Genomic DNA, 24,179 nt, shown 5'->3' on the forward strand with positions numbered 1-24,179 from the left:
AGGAGGCCTGGCAGGCTGAAATCTATGGGGTACCAAAGACTTGAACATGACTGAGTGACTGAATGACAACAATTCTGTTTATTAATTTAACACTTTTTTGAATTGGTAACTAATCCAAGTTAGCCCTACAAAAGATCGATGGACAAAGTCCATAATCATATTGATAGATCAAAAGGGTATTTGAAAATAAAATAAGCATTTACTTCTGATAATAACTCTTGGAAAATAATTTTTCTCAAACTAACTCATAATTATAGTTATCAGTGAAATACTGAAGCATCCATAGATCACTTCACTTATTTAAACTCCTTTTAAAAAATTTTAGCCTAGGCAGTAAGAGAAAAAACATGAATATTGAAAAGCAGTATCAGATACCATTACTTGCAGATGATGTGAATAAAACTATATTATTGAAATATTAAGAAATAAGGATACAAAAATTAATAATATTAAAATACATATCTAAATCAATTATAAGTTAGGAAGTAGAAGAGAAAAAAAATCCCATTCTTATCATGCATACCTGTGGTGTTTCTCAAACTTTAATGTGCATATAAATCACCTGAGAATCTTGCTGAAATGCAGATTCAGTACATTTGGAATCAAGATTTCACATTTCCAATGAGCTTTAAAGTGCTGCTGATCATACTTTGAGTAGTTATGTGTGTATAACACACATATATATACATATATACACATATACTATCATGTATAATCCTCATCTATAATTTTTAAACTTTAGAATTAAAAAGAAATCTGTAAAACCTCTATTTTACAAAAAGGTAAAACGAAGGTTAAAAATTACTGGAAGACATAAAAGAATATTTGAATGAAGAGACTGTCATGTTCCTGGATAGGAAGACAACAGTATAAAAATGTCTGTTCTTCTTCAGTTCAGTTCAGTCGCTGAGTTGTGTCCAATTCTTTGTGACCCCATGGACTGCAGCACTCCAGGCCTCCCTGTCCAGCACCAACTCCCAGAGTTTATTCAAACTCATGTCCATCGAGTCAATGATGCCATCCAACCATTTCATACTCTGTCGTCCCCTTCTCATCCTGCCTTCAATCTTTCCCAGCATCAGGGTCTTTTCAAATGAGAAAGCTCTTCCTATGAGGTGACCAAAGATTTGGAGTTTCAACTTCAACATCAGTCCTTCCAATGAACACTCAGGATTGAACTCCTTTAGGATGAACTGGTTGGATTTCCTTGCAGTCCAAGGGATTCTCAAGAGTCTTCTCCAACACCACAGTTCAAAAGCATCAATTCTTTGGCACTCAGCTTTCTTTATAGTCTAACTCTTACATCCATACATGATGACTGGAAAAACCATAGCTTTGACTAGATGGACCTTTGTTGGCAAAGTAATGTCTGCTTTTTAATATGCTGTCTATGTTGGTCATAACTTTCCTTAGAAGGGGTAAGCATCTTTTAATTTCATGGCTGCAGAAACCATCTGCAGTGATTTTGGAGCCCAAGAAAATAAAGTCTGCCAGTGTTTCCCCAGCTATTTGCCATGAAGTGATGGGACCAGATGCCATTATCTTAGTTTTCTGAATGTTGAGCTTTAAGCCAGCTTTTTCACTCTCCTCTTTCACTTTCATCAAGAGGCTCTTTAGTTCTTCTTCACTTTCTGCCATAAGGGTGGTGTCATCTGCATAGCTGAGGTTATTGATATTTCTCCTGGCAATCTTGATTCCAGCTTGTGCTTCATCCAACCCAGCATTTCTCATGGTGTACTCTGCATGTGAGTTAAATAAGCAGGGTGACAATATACAGCCTTGACATACTCCTTTTCCAATTTGGAACCAGTCTGTTGTTTCATGTACAGTTCTAACTGTTGCTTCCTGACCTGCATACAGATTTCTCAAGAGGCAGGTCAGTGGTCTGGTATTCCCATCTCTTAAAGAATTTTCCACAGTTTATTGTGATCCACACAGTCAAAGGCTGTGGCATAGTCAGTGAAGAAATAGATGTTTTTCTGGAACTCTCTTGCTTTTTTGATGAGTCAACGGATGTTGGCAATTTGATCTCTGGTTCCTCTGCCTTTTCTCAATCCAGCTTGAACATCTGGAAGTTCACCGTTCATGTACTGCTGAAGCCTGGCTTGGAGAATTTTGAGCATTACTTTACTAGCGTGTGAGATGAGTGCCATTGTGCAGTAGTTTGAGCATTCTTTGGGATTGCCTTTCTTTGGGATTGGAATGAAAACTGACCTTTTCCAGTCCTGTGGCCACTGCTGAGTTTTCCAAATTTGCTGGCATATTGAGTGAAGCACTTTCACAGCATCATCTTTCAGGATTTGAAATAGCTCAACTGGAATTCCATCACCTCCACTAACTTTGTAGTGATGCCTCCTAAAGCCCATTTGACTTCACATTCCAGGATGTCTGGCTCTAGGTGAATGATAACACCATTGTGTTTATCTGGGTCATGAAGATCTTTTTTGTACAGTTCTTCTGTGTATTCTTGCCACTCCTTCTTAGTATATCTGCTTCTGTTAGTTCCATAACATTTCTGTCCTTTATTGTCCCCATCTTTGCACGAAATGTTGGTATTTCTCATTATCTTGAAGAGATCTCTATTCTTTCCCATTCTATCATTTTCCTCTATTTCTTTGCACTGATCACTGATTTGATTTAGGTCATACCTGAATGGCCTAGTGCTTTCCCTACTTTCTTCAATTTCAGTCTGAATTTGGCAATAAGGAGTTCATGATCTGAGCCACAGTCAGCTCCTGGTATTGTTTTTGTGACTGTATAGAGCTTCTCCCCCTTTGGCTGCAAAAAATATAGTCAATCTGATTTTGCTGTTGGCCATCTGGTGTGTCCATGTGTAAAGTCTTCTCTTGTGTTGTTGGAAGAGGGTGTTTTCTATGAACAGTATGCTCTCTTGGCAAAATTCTATTAGCCTTTGCCCTGTTTCATTCTGTACTCCAAGACCAAATTTGCCTGTTACTCCAGGTGTTTCTTGACCTCCTACTTTTGCATTCCAGTTCCCTATAATGAAAAGGAAATTTTTTGTGGGTTTAGTCCTAGAAGGTCTTATAGACCTTCATTACCTCCACCACAGTTTGGCCCCAGCAGGGAGGGAACACAGCTGCACCCATCAACAGAAAATTGGATTTAAGATTTACTGAGCATGGCCCCACCCATCAGAACAAGACCCAGTTTCCCCCTCAGTCAGTCTATCCCATCAGGAAGCTTCCATAAGCCTCTTATCCTTCTCCATCAGAGGGCAGACAGTCTGAAAACCACAGTTCACAGAAAACTAACCAGTCTAATCACATGGACCGCAGCCTTGTCTAACTCAATGAAACTATGAGCCATGCCATGTAGGGTCATGGTGGAGAGTTCCAACAAAATGTGGTCCACTGGAGAAGGGAATGGCAAACCACTTCAGTATTCTTGCATTGAGAATCCCATGAACAGTATGAAAAGGCAAAAAAGATAACAGGATTAGCCAGGAGGTTTTCAGGAAGGAGAAACAGTCCTCAAGCAGGATAAATTGTTGTTACATAATCCTTAGTACAGAATTTAAACTGTGTTGTTTGGTGTGTAATCATTGGTTCAGGGCTTAAGAAAAATGTTTTGTATGACTAAGATTGAGGAATGTAGACAAAAACAAAGATGTTTGTCCTTTCCTCCTCCTTGAGAATTCCAGACCCCTCTCACCTCCTTGGGGACCCCTGGACTTATTATTAACCTGCCTAGGAATTGACTCTCTCATTACTAACACTGTGTTCATTCCTCCAACAAAAATTCAGTGACTTCCATAACTTAGCCATTATAACACGATTCTTATTTTTACCACAATCCCTGTCAACATAACTAAATCATAGCTATTTCCTCTCTTTTAAAATCAAGCCAATCAGCATAAAGATCTCTCTCTGATTATAGTTGTAGAGTTGACTTATTTTCATTACAGTCCCAGTCAGATTGTCCATTTCAGTCATAGACAGCCTCCCATAGGTCCTCAAATGGCATCAAATGATGAATGATTAAGAACTTTTTAAAAGATAAACCAATATTTCCTCTGCAAGTTATACACAACATAAAATACATCTTTAAAAGGCCATGTCATTATGGAAAGCATCAAATAAATCAATAAAATGTAAAAAGTAGGCTTTACAATCACCACTAGCATTTCCTTGCCAAATATCTAACAGTGCATATCATAAGCACACAGTGAATGCTGCAATAATTAAAAAGAAGCCAAAACTAATAAATGGCCAAATCATATCTCATCCCAAATTTCTAAACTTCCTTTTCTAAGTACCTTCACCTTCAGGGTAGACTAGGTCCTAGACTTGTTGGTCCCTCTTATGAAGCAATGATTCACATGGCTCAGTGTAGGATGTTGTTACAGTTTAGAAGAACCTAGTCCAGTTTAGCTGACTATATAGAGCTTCTCCATCTTTGGCTGCAAAGAATATAACCAATCTGATTTCGGTGTTGACCATCTGGTGATGTCCATGTGTAGAGTCTTCTCTTGTGTTTTTGGAAGAGGGTGTTTGCTATGAACAGTGCATTCTCTTGGCAAAACTCTATTAGCCTTTGCCCTGCTTCATTCCGTACTCCAAGGCCAAATTTGCCTATTACTCCAGGTGTTTCTTGACTTCATACTTTTGCATTCCAGTCCCCTATAATGAAAAGTACATCTTTTTTGGGTGCTAGTTCTAAAAGGTCTTATAGGTCTTCATAGAACCATTCAGCTTCAGCTTCTTCAGCGTTACTGGTTGGGGCATAGGCTTGGATTACCGTGATATTGAATGGTTTGCCTTGGAAACGAACAGAGATCATTCTGTCATTTTTGAGATTGCATCCAAGTACTGCATTTTGGACTCTTTTGTTGACCATGATGGCTACTCCATTTCTTCTAAGGGATTCCTGCCCACAGTAGTAGATATAATGGTCATCTGAGTTAAAGTCACCCAACCCAGTCCATTTTAATTCACTGATTCCTAGAATGTTGACATTTACTCTTGCCTTCTCCTGTTTGACCACTTCCAATTTGCCTTGATTCATGGATCTAACATTCTAGGTTTGTATGAAATATTGCTCTTTACAGCATCAGACCTTGCTTCTATCACCAGTCCCATCCATAACTGGGTATTGTTTTTGCCTTGGCTCCATCCCTTCATTCTTTCTGGAGTTATTTCTCCATTGATCTCCATTAACATATTGGGCACCCACCGACCTGGGGAGTTCCTCTTTCAGTATCTTATCTTTTTGCCTTCTCATACTGTTCATGGGGTTCTCAAGGCAAGAATACTGAAGTGGTTTGCCATCCCCTTCTCCAGTGGACCACATTCTGTCAGACCTCTCCACCATGACCCTACCGTCTTGGGTGGCCCTGCACAGCATGGCTTAGTTTCATTGAGTTAGACACAACTGTGGTCCTGTGATCAGATTGGCTAGTTTTCTGTGATTATGGTTTAGTGTGTCTGCCCTCTGATGCCCTCTGGCAACACCTACCGCCTTACTTGGGTTTCTCTTAACTTGGACGTGGGGTATCTCTTCATGGCTGCTCCAGCAAAGTGCAGCCTCTGCTCCTTACCTTGGATGAGGGGTATCTTCTCACAGCCGCCCTTCCTGACTTTGAACGTGGAGTAGTTCCTCTCAGCCCTCCTGCAACCCGCAGCAGCCACTCCTTGGGAGTGGGTTGCTCCTCTCAGCTACCGCCCCTGCTTCTTTGCAGCCAAAGATGGAGAAGCTCTATACAGTCAGCAAAAACAAGACCGGGAGCTGACTGTGGCTCAGATCATGAACTCCTTATTGCCAAATTCAGACTTAAACTGAAGAAAGTAGGGAAAACCACTAGACCATTCAGGTATGACCTAAATCAAATCCCTTATGACTATACAGTGGAAGGGAGAAATAGATTTAAGGGACTAGATCTGATAGACAGAGAGCCTGATGAACTATGGATGGAGGTTCGTGACATTGTACAGGAGACAGGGATCAAGACCATCCTCATGGAAAAGAAATGCAAAAAGGCAAAATGGTTGTCTGAGGCGGCCTTACAAATGACTGAGAAAAGACGAGAAGTGAAAAGCAAAGGAGAAAAGGAAAGATATTCCCATTTGAATGCAGAGTTCCCAAGAATATCCAGGAGAGATAAGAAAGCCTTCCTCAGTGATCAATGCAAAGAAATGGAGGAAAACAACAGAATGGGAAAGACTACAGATCTCTTCAAGAAAATTAGAGTTATCAAGGGAACATTTCAGGCAAAGATGGGTTCAATAAAGGACAGAAATGGTATGGACCTAACAAAAGCAGATATACTAAGAAGGAGTGGCAAGAATACACAGAAGAACTGTACAAAAAAGATCTTCATGACCCAGATAAACACAATGGTGTGATCACTCACCTAGAGCCAGACATCCTGGAATGTGAAGTCAAATGGACCTTAGAAAGCATCACTATGAACAAAGCTAGTGGATGTGATGGAATTCCAGTTGAGCTATTTCAAATCCTGAAAGATGATGCTGTGAAAGTGCTTCACTCAATATGCCAGCAAATTTGGAAAACTCAGCAGTGGCCACAGGACTAGAAAAGGTCAGTTTTCATTCCAATCCCAAGGAAAGGCAATCCCAAAGAATGCTCAAACTACCGCACAATTGCACTCATCTCATATGCTAGTAAAGTAATGCTCAAAATTCTCCAAGCCAGGCTTCAGCAATACGTGAACCATGAACTTCCAGATGTTCAAGCTGGGTTTAGAAAAGGCAGAGAAACCAGAGATCAAATCGCCAATATGGATCATCAAGAAAGCAAGAGATTCCAGAAAAACATCTATTTCCTTTTTATTGACTATGCCAAAACCTTTGACTGTGTGGATCACAATAAACTGTGGAAAATTCTTGAAGAGATGGGAATACCAGACCACCTGACCTGCCTCTTGAGAAACCTGTATGCAGGTCAGGAAGCAACAGTTAGAACTGGACATGGAACAACAGACTGGTTCCAAATAAGAAAAGGAGTACGTCAAGGCTGCATATTGTCACCCTGCTTATTTAACTTATATGCAGAGTACATCATGAGAAATGCTGGGCTGTAGGAAGCCCAAGGTGGAATCAAGATTGCCGGGAGAAATATCAATAACCTCATATACGCAGATGACACCACCCTTATGGCAGAGAGTGAAGAGGAACTAAAAAGCCTCTTGATGAAAGTGAAAGAGGAGAGTGAAAAAGTTAGCTTTAAGCTTAACATTCAGAAAACTAAGATCATGGCATCTGGTCCCATCACCTCATGGGAGGTAGATGGGGAGACAGTGGAAACAGTGTCAGACTATTTTTGGGGGCTCCAAAATCACTGCAGATGGTGATTGCAGCCATGAAATTAAAAGACGCTTACTATTTGGAAGGAAAGTTATGACCAAGCTAGATAGCATATTAAAAAGCAGAGACATTACATTGCCAACAAAGGTCCATCTGGTCAAGGCTATGGTTTTTCCAGTGGTCATGTATGGATGTGAGAGTTGTACTGTGAAGAACGCTGAGCACCAAAAAATTGATGCTTTTGAACTGTGATGTTGGAGAAGACTCTTTTGGACTGCAAGGAGATCCAACCAGTCCATCCTAAAGGAGATCAGTCCTGGGTGTTCATTGGAAGTACTGATGCTGAAGCTGAAACTCGAGTACTTTGGCCACCTCATGGGAAGAGTTGACTCATTGGAAAAGACCCTGATGCTGGGAGGGATTGGCAGCAGGAGAAGGGGACAACAGAGGGTGAGATGGCTGGATGGTATCACCAACTTGATGAGCATGAGTTTGAGTAAACTCCAGGAGTTGGTGATGGACAGGGAGGCCTGGCATGCTGCAATTCATGGGGTCGCAGAGAGTCGGACATGACTGAGCAACTGAAGTGAACTGAGTCCAATTTAGCAACAGTGACTTCCAAACTCATGTCCTCAACTGTATGTCTTCAACACCATAAAAAGGACTTGTAATTATAAGCAATTTTTAAAGAAACCTATTCTTTTAAAAAATTACACTGTAACAGTGTTTATCTCACTACCCACGAAAATCTCTTCCAAGATCATTTCAATGACTCCTCCCCTTCTGTAGCCCTATATTTTACTAAACCCTTCTCTCATCACTACTCCTCCTCTCGACCACACTCCGTGCTTCTCTCCAGTCTAACCCATTTTCATGAAAAGAACACATCTGGCAAAGCAAGATTCTTGAAGAATAGCTCAGCAAAACCAAAACACTTTGTCATGGGCAAAAAGATAACAAAGGAAAAAAATATGTTCATTCATAAGGATTTTGTCTCATCACATTTACAGATATTTACTAAAAATGCTTAAGTGAATAAAGATTACTGAGTAAGAGGAAAGAATTAGCCATGTTGTGAAAGAAAAGTTTCTGGTCAGAGTTGGAAGACCTAGGCCCCTAGGCAGAGCACTTCTTACTCTGACCTAATTTTACAAGATTACCCCTACAGGGATAAAATTTACAAACATATTTCACTAACATTTTTTTTTGAATTAATATAAAGTATTAGTACTAGATATTAAAAATTCAGTGTTGATGTGGAATAAACTCATGGAATAGGCTTTAAATTTCCAATAGTTTAATCAGAAATCACTAAAGCAAATGGTCTGTGTGTTTGTGGGATTAATGTATTTATTTGTACAAATTTCTAGTCATAGAATGTAGTAAAACTTTACTAACCCAGGCTTCTTTAATTCAGAAATCATCACAGAGAAGCAATAAGATAACTTACGAAGGCTAGAGATGAGAAACATAATAATAAACTTGAAGCAGCATTGCAACCAACTATAAACAATTTTAGAGGGGTCCATTAGCCTCTCTGGATTCTATTCACTTGTGTGTTTAAAGTGAGCTAAACTAGTCAATCAATTCACCTCATCATCATATAGTCCTATGACTCTATGTGGGTCAGATACATGCAGCTTTTTTATTTTATTCTTTCCATAAGCAATGTTTCTGGGAATGGGATTATTCTTCAGTTCAGTTCAGTCACTCAGCTGTGTCTGACTCTTTGCCAACCCATGAACTGCAGCGCACCAGGCCTCCCTGCCCATCACCAACTCCCGGAGTCCACCCAAACCCATATCCATTGAGTCAGTGATGCCATCTAACCATCTCATCCTCTGTCATCCCCTTCTCCTCCTGCCTTCAATCTTTCCCAACATCAGGGTCTTTTCAAATGAGTCAACTCTTCGCATCAGAAGTGGCCAAAATATTGGAGTTTCAGCTTCAACATCAGTCCTTCCAATGAACACTCAGGACCAATTTCCTTTAGGATGGACTGGTTGGATCTCCTTGCAGTCCAAGGGACTCTCAAGGATCTTCTCCAACACCACAGTTCAAAAGCATCAATTCTTCAGCCCTCAGCTTTCTTTATAGTCCAACTCTCACATCCATACATGACTACTGGAAAAACCATAGCCTTAACTAGATGGACCTTTGTTGACAAAGTAATGGCTCTGCTTTTCAATATGCTGTCTAGGTTGGTCATAACTTTCCTTAGAATGAGTAAGCATCTTTTAATTTCATGGCTGCAATCACCATCCACAGTGATTTTGGAGCCCCCTGAAATAAAGTCAGCCACTATTTCCACTGTTTCCCCATCTATTTGCCATGAAGTGATGGGATTATTCTTCTCTGCATGTTTTTCTCAATCTGGAGCTCATGAATAGCCTTAAAGGATCACATGAATTCCCTGAATTTAGGCAACCATGTTTATGGGCATTTTTATGGACAGAAGTTCACAGCTTTAATTCTCGAAAAGCTTTGTGAAACTCTCAGAAAAAAAAAAAAAAAGAAGATTAAGAATCACTCCTTTATTAATGGACTAATTCCAAGTGATTCTCATCAACTTGTAAAAGCAGGCACACACACAAAAAAGCTGCTTAATAATCCTGTGTTGGTTCTGTAACATTATGTATCTTACATCCATAAACACAACACATTCTGATATAAGCTATCCCTCAAACTTTCACTAATGGATCTCTCCTTATTTGGTGATGAGTTGTGCTCTTCATGTGTCTAGCTCACCTCATTATATCAAAAGCCTTGAGCAGTGCCTGGCTCTCAGTGAAGCAAGGGAGAAGAAGAGCTACCAGTTTATCTCTAGGGAAAGAAGGAAGATGTGGAGTGATCATCTTCTCATCTGAGCTTGGATTGTGACTCCAGAACTCTGTGACATAATGGAAGAGTCAGCAAGTGAGGATAGATAATCTTATCCAAAACCAAGCCTTGAAATTTCACCAAAAGAAAATGTAAACCCAAAGTAAACAAGGGCCTTACCAAAAGTGGCAAGGTGAGGACCAGAATCCTTAGCCAATGGTACAGTGTTCCATCCATTTCACTACAAGTGTCCACGGGAGAAGACACAGGACCCAACATGGATTGCAAACGAGCAAGTCACCTAAATTCCAGTTCCTCTCTTTAACTGATATCCAGCAGCTAACAATCTCCTTCTTCATCATGGGTAGATATACCACAATCTGAGATTTTTGCCTAGTTTATTAACATGTGACAAATAAAATAACACCATGTCTTATATGTAATAAAAGTTGGATTCAAATTCTTTATCATTGTTATAGCTATAAAAGTTAGCCAGTGTGATAAATAAAATTGCTTTTATCATGCAAACTCAATTTTCAATAATGCTTGTTTATTTGTCTTAACTGACAATTACAGGAAGAAAAAAATGATCCATTTCCTTGTATCTTTGAAAATAAATGTATGTAAAATTGGATGACTGTTATTTCATTCCTATACACTTCTGGAAATTGATTTTTAAGAGCTTAATAACATTTGCATTTCTTTTATCTTTTCAGGAGCATTGTTTTAAACCCTGCCTATTTCCGAAATCATCTTCGTCAGGCAACAGTGTTTAGATGTCTGGAGAGATATTCAGAAGCTGCCCGGTATGTTTATTATAACTTTTGTGAAGATTTATTTCAAGTTAAATTAATTTTATTCTCAGCTTCTGGTAATAGCGTAATAGAACTTTCCATTTCTCTCATGGAATATGATTTTACCAGAATTATTGTCTTATAAACGTCAAACCAACAAATATTGACTATCTTTTTCTTTAATTAAAGCCACTCTGTGTTTATAGCTCTTGGTAAAATTCAAACTTTCCAGCCATGAGGTCACTGATAATGATGGGAAAACTTCCAGGGGAGATTAGAAATGAACTTGACCTCTTGCTCTCAAGTACGTTCCTGATCCTAGTTGTAATGACACAATTTTATGACTATCTCTTTCTTGAATTCTGGAAATAAAACCCAACCACATGAAAAGGATCTCAGCAGCCCATTTCTAGAAAAGATGGTCTAAGTTATAACACCAAGCGTTTTAAGAGGTGTCCTAAAGTATTCTCTCTTGGACCTGGAATACGTTTCATAAAAACCTGGTGAAGTAGCTCCTGATATTCTCATCCCCAGAACCTAGACTTATGGCAAAGAATTACAAGACTTGTGTAACAGCCTCCATGCTACGCTGAGAATTCCTTTGTACCTGTGGCAATAAAGGCTTTTTATTCCTGAGTCAAGATCATCCTATTAGGCTGCCCTTCCCTTTGGTAAATTCTCTCAAAGAAATTTCTTCATCTACTAATGCATAGGTATCTATTGTTTCTTACCCAGCCAATTTACCATTCAAGGATTTTATCAATAAAGTGTGAGTGGTTTCTACATACACTCCAAACATATAACTCCTAGGGAGAAATCCAGAGTAACAGCAATGGGGAATCTATGTTGCTGGCGGCTACTGTCTCTATAACATTTATAAACAATACTTTCTTAGAAAATGAAAAGTTTAAGAAATTTAAATAAATAAATAATAAAAATAGTAATAAAATGATTTCATAAAATTGATACTATGAGTTTGGCATGCATTCTATAAGACAGTCCTAGGTATTACTTGAACTCAATTAAATGATGGACATGGAAGACTGAATTAATCACAATATTCACAGTCAACCACAATAGATAAGCCACACTATCTATTTATCTATGTGGTAATGTCCTCCTTTAAAATTCAAAATATGTCTCTATCAATCTCATTTATACATTCTATTTTTCCTTATACTCGTTTCCTAAATGTTTTGTCTTACATTACCCACAGACAACTTCTTCCTACTTTTTGTTTACTGAGTTACCCCCGTGGCTTATTTTATGCCCACACATACTATGTGAATGAAAGGATATTTAAGAGATGATAGTAAGCTTCCTTCTGTCTAACACATCGTAAAAGTCATTAACTACAAACAAAGCTAATCAGTTCAGCATAAACAGATACAGTACAGTTATCTGTAAATAATTTTCTTTAAGAGGTAGTTTGTTAATGTCTTTTCTGAATCTAATCAAAAAGTAACAGGAGAAAGCTAGATGCAACTTCAAAACTAGATTGCAACTAGTTAAAACTGCTAGTAATACACTTAGGTTAACTTGTACAGACTCTGGAGAGCCCACTGTTAAATATTCAGGAACATTAGGAGAGCCAGTTGTTTACTGTAAAATAAATTAGCGTTGCTGGGAGAATGTATACTATGTAAGTTGGCAAATGCTTCAAATCCATGATTTTGGAGTTTGGGGGAGAGCCAGACATCAGTAGATCACTGACTATAACTTAATTGTGTCAAACCTAACCATTCGAGTTACACTGGTGATAAAAATTCTTTATGGTTTCTAAAACAAATGAATAAACAATGAGAACTTGAAAATTAGGAATTTGTCAGTACCTACATGCAGTATTGGCATGAAACATCCATTTCCCTTGACATGTATATCCCTGCAGTCTAATAAGTGCATCTGTTTCATATCATTTGATGTCTAACTTGACAATACTCCTTGAGAAGTTTCCTAATAACTGTTGGCTATCCTGGTATGGACTTTCCAACAGAGAAGCAGATACAATTACTTTCAGATTCAAATATTTTTCCTCTTGGTTTCCTTGGCAGTTATAGTCCTCAATATAGAGTATTGGTCATCCTCTTTTCCCCTCTAGGGAAAGAATAATATGACCCAAAAACATGAATATCTTAGTGTCTCTTAACTATTTGATTTCTAGTGTAAAACAATAAATACAAATCTATATATTAAACATTCATACTTATCAATTAATTGCTTGGATACTTAGGTAGTTTTGATTCAGGCCTCTTACAAACACATTATATGAGAACCCATTGAAAAGCCCACACATCAAGGTATTTTCTCTAAGGAGCCAAGTAGGCATGCTTCTGAGGTTGAAAGGCACCAAGCAAATACAAAAGAATGCCATCACCATGTAACATAGTAAGTTTAAAACCATGATCCCCAGTCAAGTAGGTCATCTCCCATCTGGTCCAAAATAGTGTATTTATAACTAGTCCCTAGGAAATGGACTATTTAAGATTTTCTAAGCCTAACCATTCAGGTATGACCTAAATCAAATACCTTATGATTATACAGTGGAACTGACAAATAGATTCAAGGGATTAGATCTGATACAGAGTGCCTGAAGAACTATGGATGGAGGTTCCTGATGTTGTACAGGAGGCAGTGATCAAGATCATCCATAAGAAAAAGAAAGGCAAAATGGTTGTCTGAGGAGGCCTTACAAGTAGCTGTGAAAAGAAGAGAAGCAAAATACAAATTAGAAAAGGAAAAATATACCCATTTGAATGCAGAGTTCCAAAAAATAGCAAGGAGAGATACGAAAGCCTTCCTCAGAGATCAATGCAAAGAAATAGAGGAAGACAATAGAATGGGAAAGACTAGAGCTCTCTTCAAGAAAATTAGAGCTATCAAGGGAACATTTCATGCAAAGATGGGCACAATAAAGGACAGAAGTGGTTATGGACCTAACAGAAGCAGAAGATATTAAGAAGAAGTGGCAAGAATACACAGAAGAACTGTACAAAAAAGATCTTCATGACCCAGATAATCACGATGGTGTTATCACTCACCTGGAGCCAGATATTCTGGAATGCAAAGTCAAGTAGGCCTTAGGAAACATCACTATGAACAAAACTAGTGGAGGTGATGGAATTTGAGTTGAGCTATCTCAAATCCTAAAAGATGATGCTGTGAAAGTGCTGCACTCAGTATGCCAGCAAATTTGGAAAACTCAGCAGTGGCCACAGGACTGGAAAAGGTCAGTTTGCATTCCAATCCCAAAGAAAAGCAATGCCAAAGGATGTCCAAACTACCACACAATTGCACTCATCTCACATGCTAGTAAAGTAATGCTCAAAATCCCCAAAAGCAAGCCAGGCTTCAATGGTACACGAACTGTGAACTTCCAGATGTTCAAGCTGGTTTTAGAAAAGTCAGAGGAACCAGAGATCAAATTGCCAGCATCTGCTGGATCATAGAAAAAAGTGAGAGAGTTCCAGAAAAACATCTGCTTCTGCTTTATTGACTGTGCCAAAGCCTTTGACTATGTGGGTCACAACAAACTGTGGAAAATTCTGAAGGAGATGGGAATATCAGACCACCTGACCTGCCTATTGAGAAATCTGTGTACAGGTCAAGAAGTAACAGTTAGAACTGTACATGGAACAATAGACTGGTTCCAAATCAGGAAAGGAGTACGTCAAGGCTGTATATTGTCACCCTGCTTATTTAACTTATATGCAGAGTACATCATGAAAAATGCTGGACTGGATGAAGCACAAGCTGGAATTAAAATTGCCAGGAGAAATATCAATAACCTCAGATATGCAGATGATACCACCCTTATGGCAGAGAGTGAAGAGGAACTAAAGAGCCTCTTGATGAAAGTGAAAGAGGAAAGTGAAAAAGTTGGCTTAAAGCTCAACATTCAGAAAACTAAGATCATGGCATCTGGTCCCATCACTTCATGGCAAATAGATGGGGAAACAATGGAAACAGTGTCAGACTTTATTTTGGGGGCTTCAAAATCACTGCAGATGGTGATTGCAGCCATGAAATTAAAAGATGCTTGCTCCTTGGAAGAAAAGCTATGGCCAACCTAGATAGCATATTAAAAAGCAGAGATATTACTTTGCCAACAAAGGTCCTTCTAGTCAAAGCTATGATTTTTCCAATAGTCATGTATGGATGTGAGAGTTGGATTATAAAGATAAAGGAGTGCTTAAGAATTGATGCTTTTGAACTGTGGTGTTGGAGAAGACTCTTGAGAGTCCCGTGGACAGCAAGCAGCTCCAACCAGTCCATCCTTAAGGAAATCAGTCCTGAATATTCACTGGAAGGACTGATGCTGAAGCTGAAACTCCAATACGTGGCCACCTGATGCAAAGAACTGACTCATTGGAAAAGACCCTGATGCTTGGAATGATTGAAGGAGGGAGGAGAAGGGGATGACAGAGGATGAGATGGTTGGATGGCATCACCAACTCAATGGACATGAGTTTGAGTAAGCTCCGAGAGATGATGATGGATAGGGAAGCCTGGCATAGTGCAGTCCATGGGGTCGCAAAGAGTTGGATACAACTGAGCGACTGAACTGAACTGAACTGAGCTAAAGCCTAACCAGCTCTACTCAGGAAGGAATTCCTAATGAATAGGCCAAAAAAGAATTCTAAGACAGTTTCATAAAACCTCAGATTCTCAATCAGACAGCCTATAGGAAATGTAACTGAATAGAGGCTATCAGTCAGCTTTATGACAATGGGAGGGTCCTTTTATTTTATTGGTCAATATCTTTTCAGAAAAATCCTACCAGAAGAAAGAGCTAGCATTTATAAATGGTAGAAAGCAGAATAAAAATAAGGATATTTATTTTTGATTTAGGTTCTGCAGGAATGCTAGTCACCCTCAAAATGACACCTTGGTGTTTTTCAGTTGCTCAGTTGTTCTGACTCTTTGGGACCCTATGGACTGCAAGACTCCCGGCTTCCCTGTCCTTCACTAACTCCCAGATTTAGATTAGACTCACGTCCATTGAATCGATGATGCCATCCAACCATCTCATCCTTTGTCAGCCCCTTCTCCTCTTGCCCTCAATCTTTCCCAGCATCAGGATCTTTTCCAATGAATTGGCTCTTCGCATCACATAGCCAAAGAAGATACCTGACACCAGTTAAATTGATGCAATCACATTTTTATACCATAAATCTAAATTGAGATTACTGTAATGACCCAAGAAACAGTAAATCTGTGAGGCCTAGTTGAAATAGTCAGCAGCTTAGCCCTTTAACATTTCTGTTTCTGTGCCTATAAAAGTTTGTGTTGAAGCAGAATGTCCTTGCTGAAATTTGTCCCTTCTCCACACACACACACACACACACACACACACAATTTGACTTACCTTCCTAAGAAAGATAAGATGAGAAACTACATATAGAGATGTAAAAAAGCAAACAAAAGTCAAGACTGACTATTTTATGAAGAGAACTAATGACTTTTGATAATATCAATTAGTACATCTCTGTATATTCATCAACTAGCATAGCACTTGGCACAAACCAAATCTGGGGTTTACAAATCAAATTAGCTAGTTTTTGAGTTTGTGGTTAATAACCACTTAGCTTCATCAGTAAGGCAATATTACATGAAATGGTTGGCACAACCCTGGTTGAAAAAGAGATACAAGAGTGTGTGCTTAGTAGTAAAGTCATATGATAGAATCATGTCTCCTATAATGAAGATTCATGGGGCAGAAAACAGATGACATTGCACAGAATGTTGAAGACCATGTTGTGTAAGGGGCAGCAAACAAGGTAACAGTAAGAGAGAAAAACACAACAAAGTCTCTCTGTCCATCACTAAGGAAGAACGAAATGTGTGTTTCCTCATACATGAATTAGATCAGGGGAGACTAGAGCAGGAATAATACATTCAAATGCTTACAAAGCCCATGCAGATGATGTGTGAAGGGGACCAATATAAGATAAAAGAATGTTGTATAAAATACATAACACTGGCGCTCACTAGCTAGAGTCACCATACAATTCATCTTTCAGACTGAACACTGTGATAGTGAAAGTGGGCACTTTTAAGAATTATCCCAGGGAAACAGGCATAAATCAGGACTGTCAAGAGCACACTGGCCACACAGTCACCCTACCACTGGCCCTTCTGAAAGGAGTAAACTTATTCAAGTCCAGTTAATGTTGCTATATAGAAACACAGGCTACAACAATCAAATGTTGCAGATTTTTGAGTCTCTAAGAAAAAGTATAATATTTCAGAGCTTTCCAACAAATTTCTTGAGTTTTGAATGTTGGAAGTTATTACTAGCTTTTCGAACACAGTGTCATCTTAAGAAAGTTTAAGTAATCCCATTCATGAAAATGCAATTCACTGAAGAATCAATTGGTCAAGTGACCAATTTGCAGAATTCACCAAATTTAAAGTTTACTAAAACCTTACTCTAAGAAATAATCTTATTGACTAATTAATATGAATACATTTTTTATGTATATAGTCCTAATGAATACACTTAGCAACCCTTTTTAATTTTTGAAAATTTTCAGTCCTTCAAAAACTAAGGTTATAGAATGATTGGTTCTTAAAAATATGCTCTTGTGTGTATGATTATTACTCTACCATTCTTGAATACTCTATGACTATTTATTCTAAGTAACATAACTGAAATTTTAATTTGGAAGTTTAATAATTTAAACTAATTTCTTTCTACTTTGAAAGTCATTTTTTAAAACATTTTATCATTTTTAGGATTCATTCCCCAGTTTCTGAAGGGTGACCAAATTTGCCTGTGTGATAAGTATTTATAGCATTTACAACAACTTGTATTTAATGAGGTGATTTTAACAGCTTTTTACTTTACCTCCTGAAGCTAGAAAAAGCCAAAATAGGGGAAATGGACAATGGGCAGCACAGCACAATCTGGGCTGTGTATTTCACAGAGGGGAGACTGAAGAACAGAAAGAAATCATAGGCCCCAGAACTCTGGAGACCTGGCTCCTATAGGATTTTTATAAATTTTCTAAAAAGTTAAACTGTCTTAGGATATCAAATGATATCATTTATATGTGGAATCTTTAAAAAAAAGTCTATAAATGAACTTATCTACCAAAACAAAACAGAATTAAAGATGTAGAAAATAAATTTATGATTACTGCAGGGTAAGAGGGTGGGAATAAACTGGAAGCTAGGGATTGACCTATATACACTACTGCATATAAAATAGATACCTAATAAGGACCTACTGTATAGCACAGGGAACTCTACTCAATACCCTGTAATGGCCTATATAGGAAAACAATCTGAAAATGTGTGGGTATCTGTATAACAGATTGCCTTTGCTGTATACCTGAAACTAACACAACATCATAAATCAATTATACCCCAATAAATTTTTTAAAAAATATGAACCAGGATACAGAGTTTAAAAAAGACTTTGTTTTCAAAAAAATAAAATAAATAAGCCATTTTAATAAATAAGCATATTTATAAATTTAACAAATTAGTCATCTGACAACCTCATCATCTGATGAATTGATCAGGAGCCCAGAGAAGACTGTGGGCCATACCATCAGATTTAAAGCCCAGATCAAGTCCTCTCTCCAGCTCTAAATGGATACTAGAGTTTAATTTCTCAGCAATAAAGGCTGAGCTTCCTTCTACCAGCATAAGGACTCTGTCCCATACCAAATTTTGTGCAAGGCCAGTGGGGTAAGATTTTAGTCCATTGTTTGACTATGTTAAACAGCAGTCCACTGTTAGAAAAAAGATGTTATCTTAGAGAGTTCAACAGCTTTAGTTTACTTATAATCTACAACAAATCTGGCTTGCTGTATATTTTGAAATATTATTTAGTGCCATGTTACTTCCTTGGGTCCCAAGATCAGTGCAGACGATGACTGCTGCCATGAAATTAAAACACGCTTTCTCCTAGGAAGAGAAACTACGACAAACCTAGACAGCGTATTAAAAAGCAGAGACATTACTTTGCCAACAAAGGTCCATACAATCAAAGTTATGGTTTTTCCAGTAGTCATATACAGATGTGAGAAATCATAAAGAAGGCTGAGCATTGAAGAACTGAGCTTTTGAACTGTGGTGCTGAAGACGACTCTTGATAGTCCCCTGGAATACAAGGAGATCAAGTCAGTTAATCCTGGAGGAAATTAATGCTGAATATTCATTGGAAAGGCTGATGTGAAAGCTGAAACTCCAATACTTTGGCCACTTGATGGGAAGAGCCAACTCATTGGAAAAGACCCCAATGCTGGGAAAGACTGAAAAGCTAAAGGGGAAGAGGGAGATAGAGGATGAGATGGTTAGAGAGCATCACTGACTCAATGGACATGAATTTGAGCAAACTCCAGGAGATAGTGAAGGACAGAGGAGCCTGGCATGCTTCAGTCCATCGGGTCACAAAGAGTTGGACATGACTTAGCGATGTAACAACACATGTAATATTATGAGAAACAGATTAAATAACATAATATGTGCTCTAAATTTTTTCATCTTTGCTCTTAAAACACTGTACTAAATGACACATTAGATTTCAGAGCTATTGTTTAATACATATGCCTTTCAGGACTAACTAAAACAAATTGGTGAGATGCCAGCAAGTTATATCAGTCTGTTTATTGATACACTATGAATTTTCTCTTTCACAGCTAATTCTCAGCTTTGCCTCTCTCTTGCTTAACCTCTGATAATGTCTTTCAGTTCACTCCTATTTAACCATTTTGGCTACCAGCCATTTTTATCTTCCTTATCTGCATTCACCTTTTTTCTTGTTTTATTGCACTTATCTTATTCTGGACACAGTTTAGCAACTAAAACAACAATACTTTTTCTGGAAAAAAAAGTCCCTTCCTTCTGTGCATCCTCGTGTCTCAGTAAGCCATTCTCAAAGCATCTCATTTCTTCTGTAAGACTTTGACTCTCCTTGGTAACTGCCATTGATTTAACCGATCAATGGATTTCATCTGCTTTTGTTTTATTTTTGAAACTCTGAGACAAATTTGAATATTTGAATTTTCAGAAAATCTGCTCTATGGGTGAATATAAATGAAAATCTCAAACACTAAATTTCTTAAAACACAGAATCTTTTGGAAATGAATTGTCAGCTATGCCTAAGGTATAACATATTAGAGTACCAATGTTTGAATTAGTATAAACACTTAAGGTCTGGGCTCTGTATGAATATCAGGATGTTCCAAGGTTGTTCCTTTGCCAAGCAGTATGTTACTGTTAAGCCAAATCAAGACATAAAATTTTAAGATGCATTAATTCATAGCTACTCTCACTGACAATTCAAATAGTAGAGGTTGGGAGAGGTGGCAGTAGGTAAGCTTCTTGAGACCCACTAGAGGATTTGGGGTTTTGATTTTGTGGCGGTTGTTTTCTTATGAAGTTGATAATACTGGAAATTGGAAATAATGCATATACTAATATAAATCACAATCTGTCAAAAGAAAAGAGTGATCTAAAAAGAAACTGAAGTGTTTATTTAGAAATCTGATGACATAAAACAGTGGTGTTGCTGTAGATAATCACTTGGGAGTAGTATTACAACAGCAAGCAGGAAGAAACTGTGTCAGCTTTTTTGGTGTCATGGGACTCTATGATTTTAAATGAGATTATTATGTATCTTGCAAAGGAGGAGAATATACTGACAGGTAGACTCAAGACAAGCAATTCTGAAGAGACGATAGCAGTGCTGGGAGCTTATTTTAACAGTTCTGATTCAGTTGGAAGTGTAAAATCCATTCATTCACCAGGCAAGATGCTAAAAATATATCACAGGGTTTTTTGGTTACAGTGAGTTCTCATTTATGCCCACAAATAGATTAAATGAAGACTACAGGCTGATTTTTATTCTTAAATTGGCTGTCTGCCTGAAGGGCTTTCTTTCTCTTTACAGGAGGCAGTTCACCACTGCGAGAACAGCTTGAGTGTGGTCTGGCATTAGTCAGTCATACGTAACATACAGTTAGGCATGATCATTCCACCACTAAATTGACTTTCCTCTTCCCTACATATGACAAACCGCATGAACCCTAAGCATTGTAAAAGTGTTGCTTAGGTGTGATTTCTAAAACTGAGATTATTAAAGAGATATTTAGTCATTTCACAGGACTTAGGCTAAATATCTAAGACTATAGCCCACCCAATTTTTATGTATGTAAGGTGTAGTGTTTGTTATTTCAAGGAAAAAGAAAACTTAAAACATACTACAGCTTCAAGTCCTAGCCATTTATTATGTCTTAAGGATTTAAAATTGCAGATTTATAAATGTCTAATTTTATAATAAAAACACTAAATATAAGGCTGTAATGACATCAGGTGGCTTAAAAAGCAATTCTGTTGCCTTAAGAAAAGTTTTGGACATGATCCAAATTATAAGTAAATTATTTCAAGGGTACATAATCTTATATCAATATAGAAAAAAAATTAACTCAGGCTGTTAAAAACAACTTCTGAAAATCCATTAGGGAAAAACAAACATTGATTGACTTTGTGAATTCTCCATCTTGCTGATGTTTATAATGATAATTATTTCTGTCCCTTTTCTTTTTTGAATGATATGCTACACATTTGCATTATCTTTAAACATTTCTAAACTAATTTTAAAATGCACAGTTCGTGGACTGAATGCACAATCTGCAAATATTGGTCTAGAAAGTATGTAGTACAGAGTACAAAGAAAGTTTTCTTTTCTTTGCCATAGATCCAACCCTGCATCTTTAAAAATAAGTGAGTGGAGCAGTGAAGACAGCATAAGAGGGAATGCAGAAAGGCCCTAGGGTAGTCATGCTTAAAATGTGAAGAAATAAAAATCTCTTCTCTCGCCTCTTCCCTTCAATCAGACATCCACCCAATTCCCTATTTTCTACAACAGGATTAAAAATTTACAGGTTTAATCCAAAGGAGCTGCAGTTGAACTCAGAGTTCTGTGCTGTTTTCTAATATCTAAGTGTTGTCAAGTAAACTAGAGTTTTAAAGTCTGTACATGTTACAATTATGATAAATGGATCAAAACTCCTATGTTTTCAATCTGTAAATTGGAGATAATAGTAGTATCTGTGTCACAGAGGTTATTAGGAGGATAAATGAGACAGTTTTATTTTGTACTTAGCACAGTGCTTGGCACATCATAACCTCTCAATAAAAAATGAAGTATCATCATCATTTCTGTTTTTATTAACAAGTATAGCTCTTAGAAGATAGATGAAGCTCCTTCTAAGACAGTGAGTTTCTCAACATTGAAACCAGAATTTGTTGTGCAATCCTTTAGCTGAAATACTGCACTACAAGAGACAAGTTGGCACCCCAAGACCCCATCTCACTCCGAGAGTCGGCACATCTGTGTTTTTGAAAACCACTGTTAACATACAGGTTGAAGGACAAGATTATGGCTGCGTTAAGGACTTAAGAGAGGCAAGACTCTGACTTTTTAAAAAATTGTGTATGTGTATGAATATACTGTGAATTCAAGCTTCCTGTTTCTGCCTGAGTAATATTTCAATTATTCCCAAAGCAAATTACAATGTGGAGGTTTCTGAGGTTGTCAGGTATAATTTCAAATTACACAGAGAAAGAAAAGTGTTCAGGTCATCTGGTTTCTATGCCCATTCTCCCTATTTTTTTTCCTTTCCACAATTCTGTCAAAAATAGCAGTCACTTGACAAAAGATTTAAGCTAGAAATCCTAACACTGCTGGAAACTCCAACCAAAATTCTTCACTTTTATTTTTCCTTTTTGGTAAATACTGGCATGGTTCATCATATTATTTTGCACACAGTTTAAGTTTGATGCCACTAATTGTGAAAACTACTTATAAGTCAAAAGTTCTGATTTTGTTTCTGCCTGCTAAAGACAAATTATCTACACTAGAAAATATAGTCAAGCCAGGAAAAACTATGTTCCACTCCCTGGGCTATGTGTGACCCTGGGTAAGTAAATTAAGTAAGCTCTTTGAATTTCAATTTCCTCAATGATAAAATGAAGATAATAATATTACCTTACAAAGTAAGCATAAGGATTAAATAAAATAATGAATATAAAACATTAAACTCAGTGCCTGGCACATAGTAAGTCCTCAATGAATTATTGCTGCTGCTGCTATTGTTGTTACAAACTTTGAAGATGAGGTTTAAAATTCTAATACCTTCACTCTGAATTAATTCTGTTGGGTGAAACTTTGGTATAAACATCATACTATTCTCCCATTACCCCAATTTATCTCAATTTTAGCAGCCATCATCTATGAACCCCTGTTCTTTGCCAGAATTGTCAAAGTCTGACAAGTCAGATACTTGTCCTGCATCATCTTTGTTTCTTTCAACTCTGCAAAGAAATTATATTCTGCATTTTGTAGGTGAAGAAATGCAAGCTAGAGCTTGAATGACTTGTCAAAGATCATACCACTGATCAGTAGCAAATTTGAAATTAGAGTTTAATCTTATCATCAAATGCCTATTCCTGCACACACAAAAAAACTTACTTGGTATTGCCAGGTTTTTTCATATTTGGACAAGTTTAAAATGGCATTGCATTGTGATTTACATTTTCTTCTTTTATTGTTATTACTAATGAACCTGTGTATTTTTAATATTTATTGGTCAATCCTGTTTTCTCATCAGTGATATGTGCATTTATCTTTTGCTCATTTCTTATTGAATTGTCTTTTTACCATTTAATTTATGGCCTTTTTATATATTCTAGGTACTAATAATTTTTGTTGCAAGTAATTTCTTCCAACTTATGGCCTATATAATCATTCTCTTCATGGTATTTTTTTATTTAAAAAAATAAGCCTAAGGACTTAATTAGTTTTAGTGTAGTCAAATGTGTAAAATATCTTTATGATTTGCCCTATAAGAAATTTTCTTCTATTCTAAACTCATTGAGATTGCCTCCTATATTGTCTTCAAAAATTTTTTATGTTCTCTTTGCCTTTAAAGTTTTCACTCAAGAATAATCAATTTTTATGTATGGTGTAAGGCAGGAATCTATCATCATATTTTTCCCTCAATGGATAGTAAAATTATCTTGACATTATCCTACTAAATCCTATTGCTATTGATCTTCAGTGTTGGTTCTGTCTAGATCAGTACACATATGAATATGTTGATTTCAGGTCTGATTTCTATTTCATCTATTTGTCTGCTACATTGCTAAAACCACACTATCCAACATAGAATGGATTTATAATATATTTTGATATATAGCAAAGAAAACTTCCCCCACTTATTCTTTTTCAAGAATGTTTTATCTCTTGTTGACCTTTTACTCTTCCAC

At 37.3% G+C, this 24,179-nt stretch overlaps 1 protein-coding gene across 4 annotated transcripts in view; it reads left to right on the top strand.

The window, feature by feature from the left end:
• Positions 1-24,179, top strand: part of SPATA16 (spermatogenesis associated 16) — a 237,896-nt gene that overhangs the window by 94,401 nt on the left and 119,316 nt on the right. For all 4 annotated transcript variants that reach the window (XM_070465891.1, XM_070465890.1, XM_070465892.1 and 1 more), the window contains exon 4: positions 10,820-10,909. In XM_070465891.1, coding sequence (XP_070321992.1) covers positions 10,820-10,909 — 90 coding nt within the window. The remainder of the gene's footprint in view (positions 1-10,819; positions 10,910-24,179) is intronic.

Source organism: Odocoileus virginianus, chromosome 4, assembly GCF_023699985.2.
Source record: "Odocoileus virginianus isolate 20LAN1187 ecotype Illinois chromosome 4, Ovbor_1.2, whole genome shotgun sequence".
Classification (NCBI taxonomy): domain Eukaryota; kingdom Metazoa; phylum Chordata; class Mammalia; order Artiodactyla; family Cervidae; genus Odocoileus; species Odocoileus virginianus.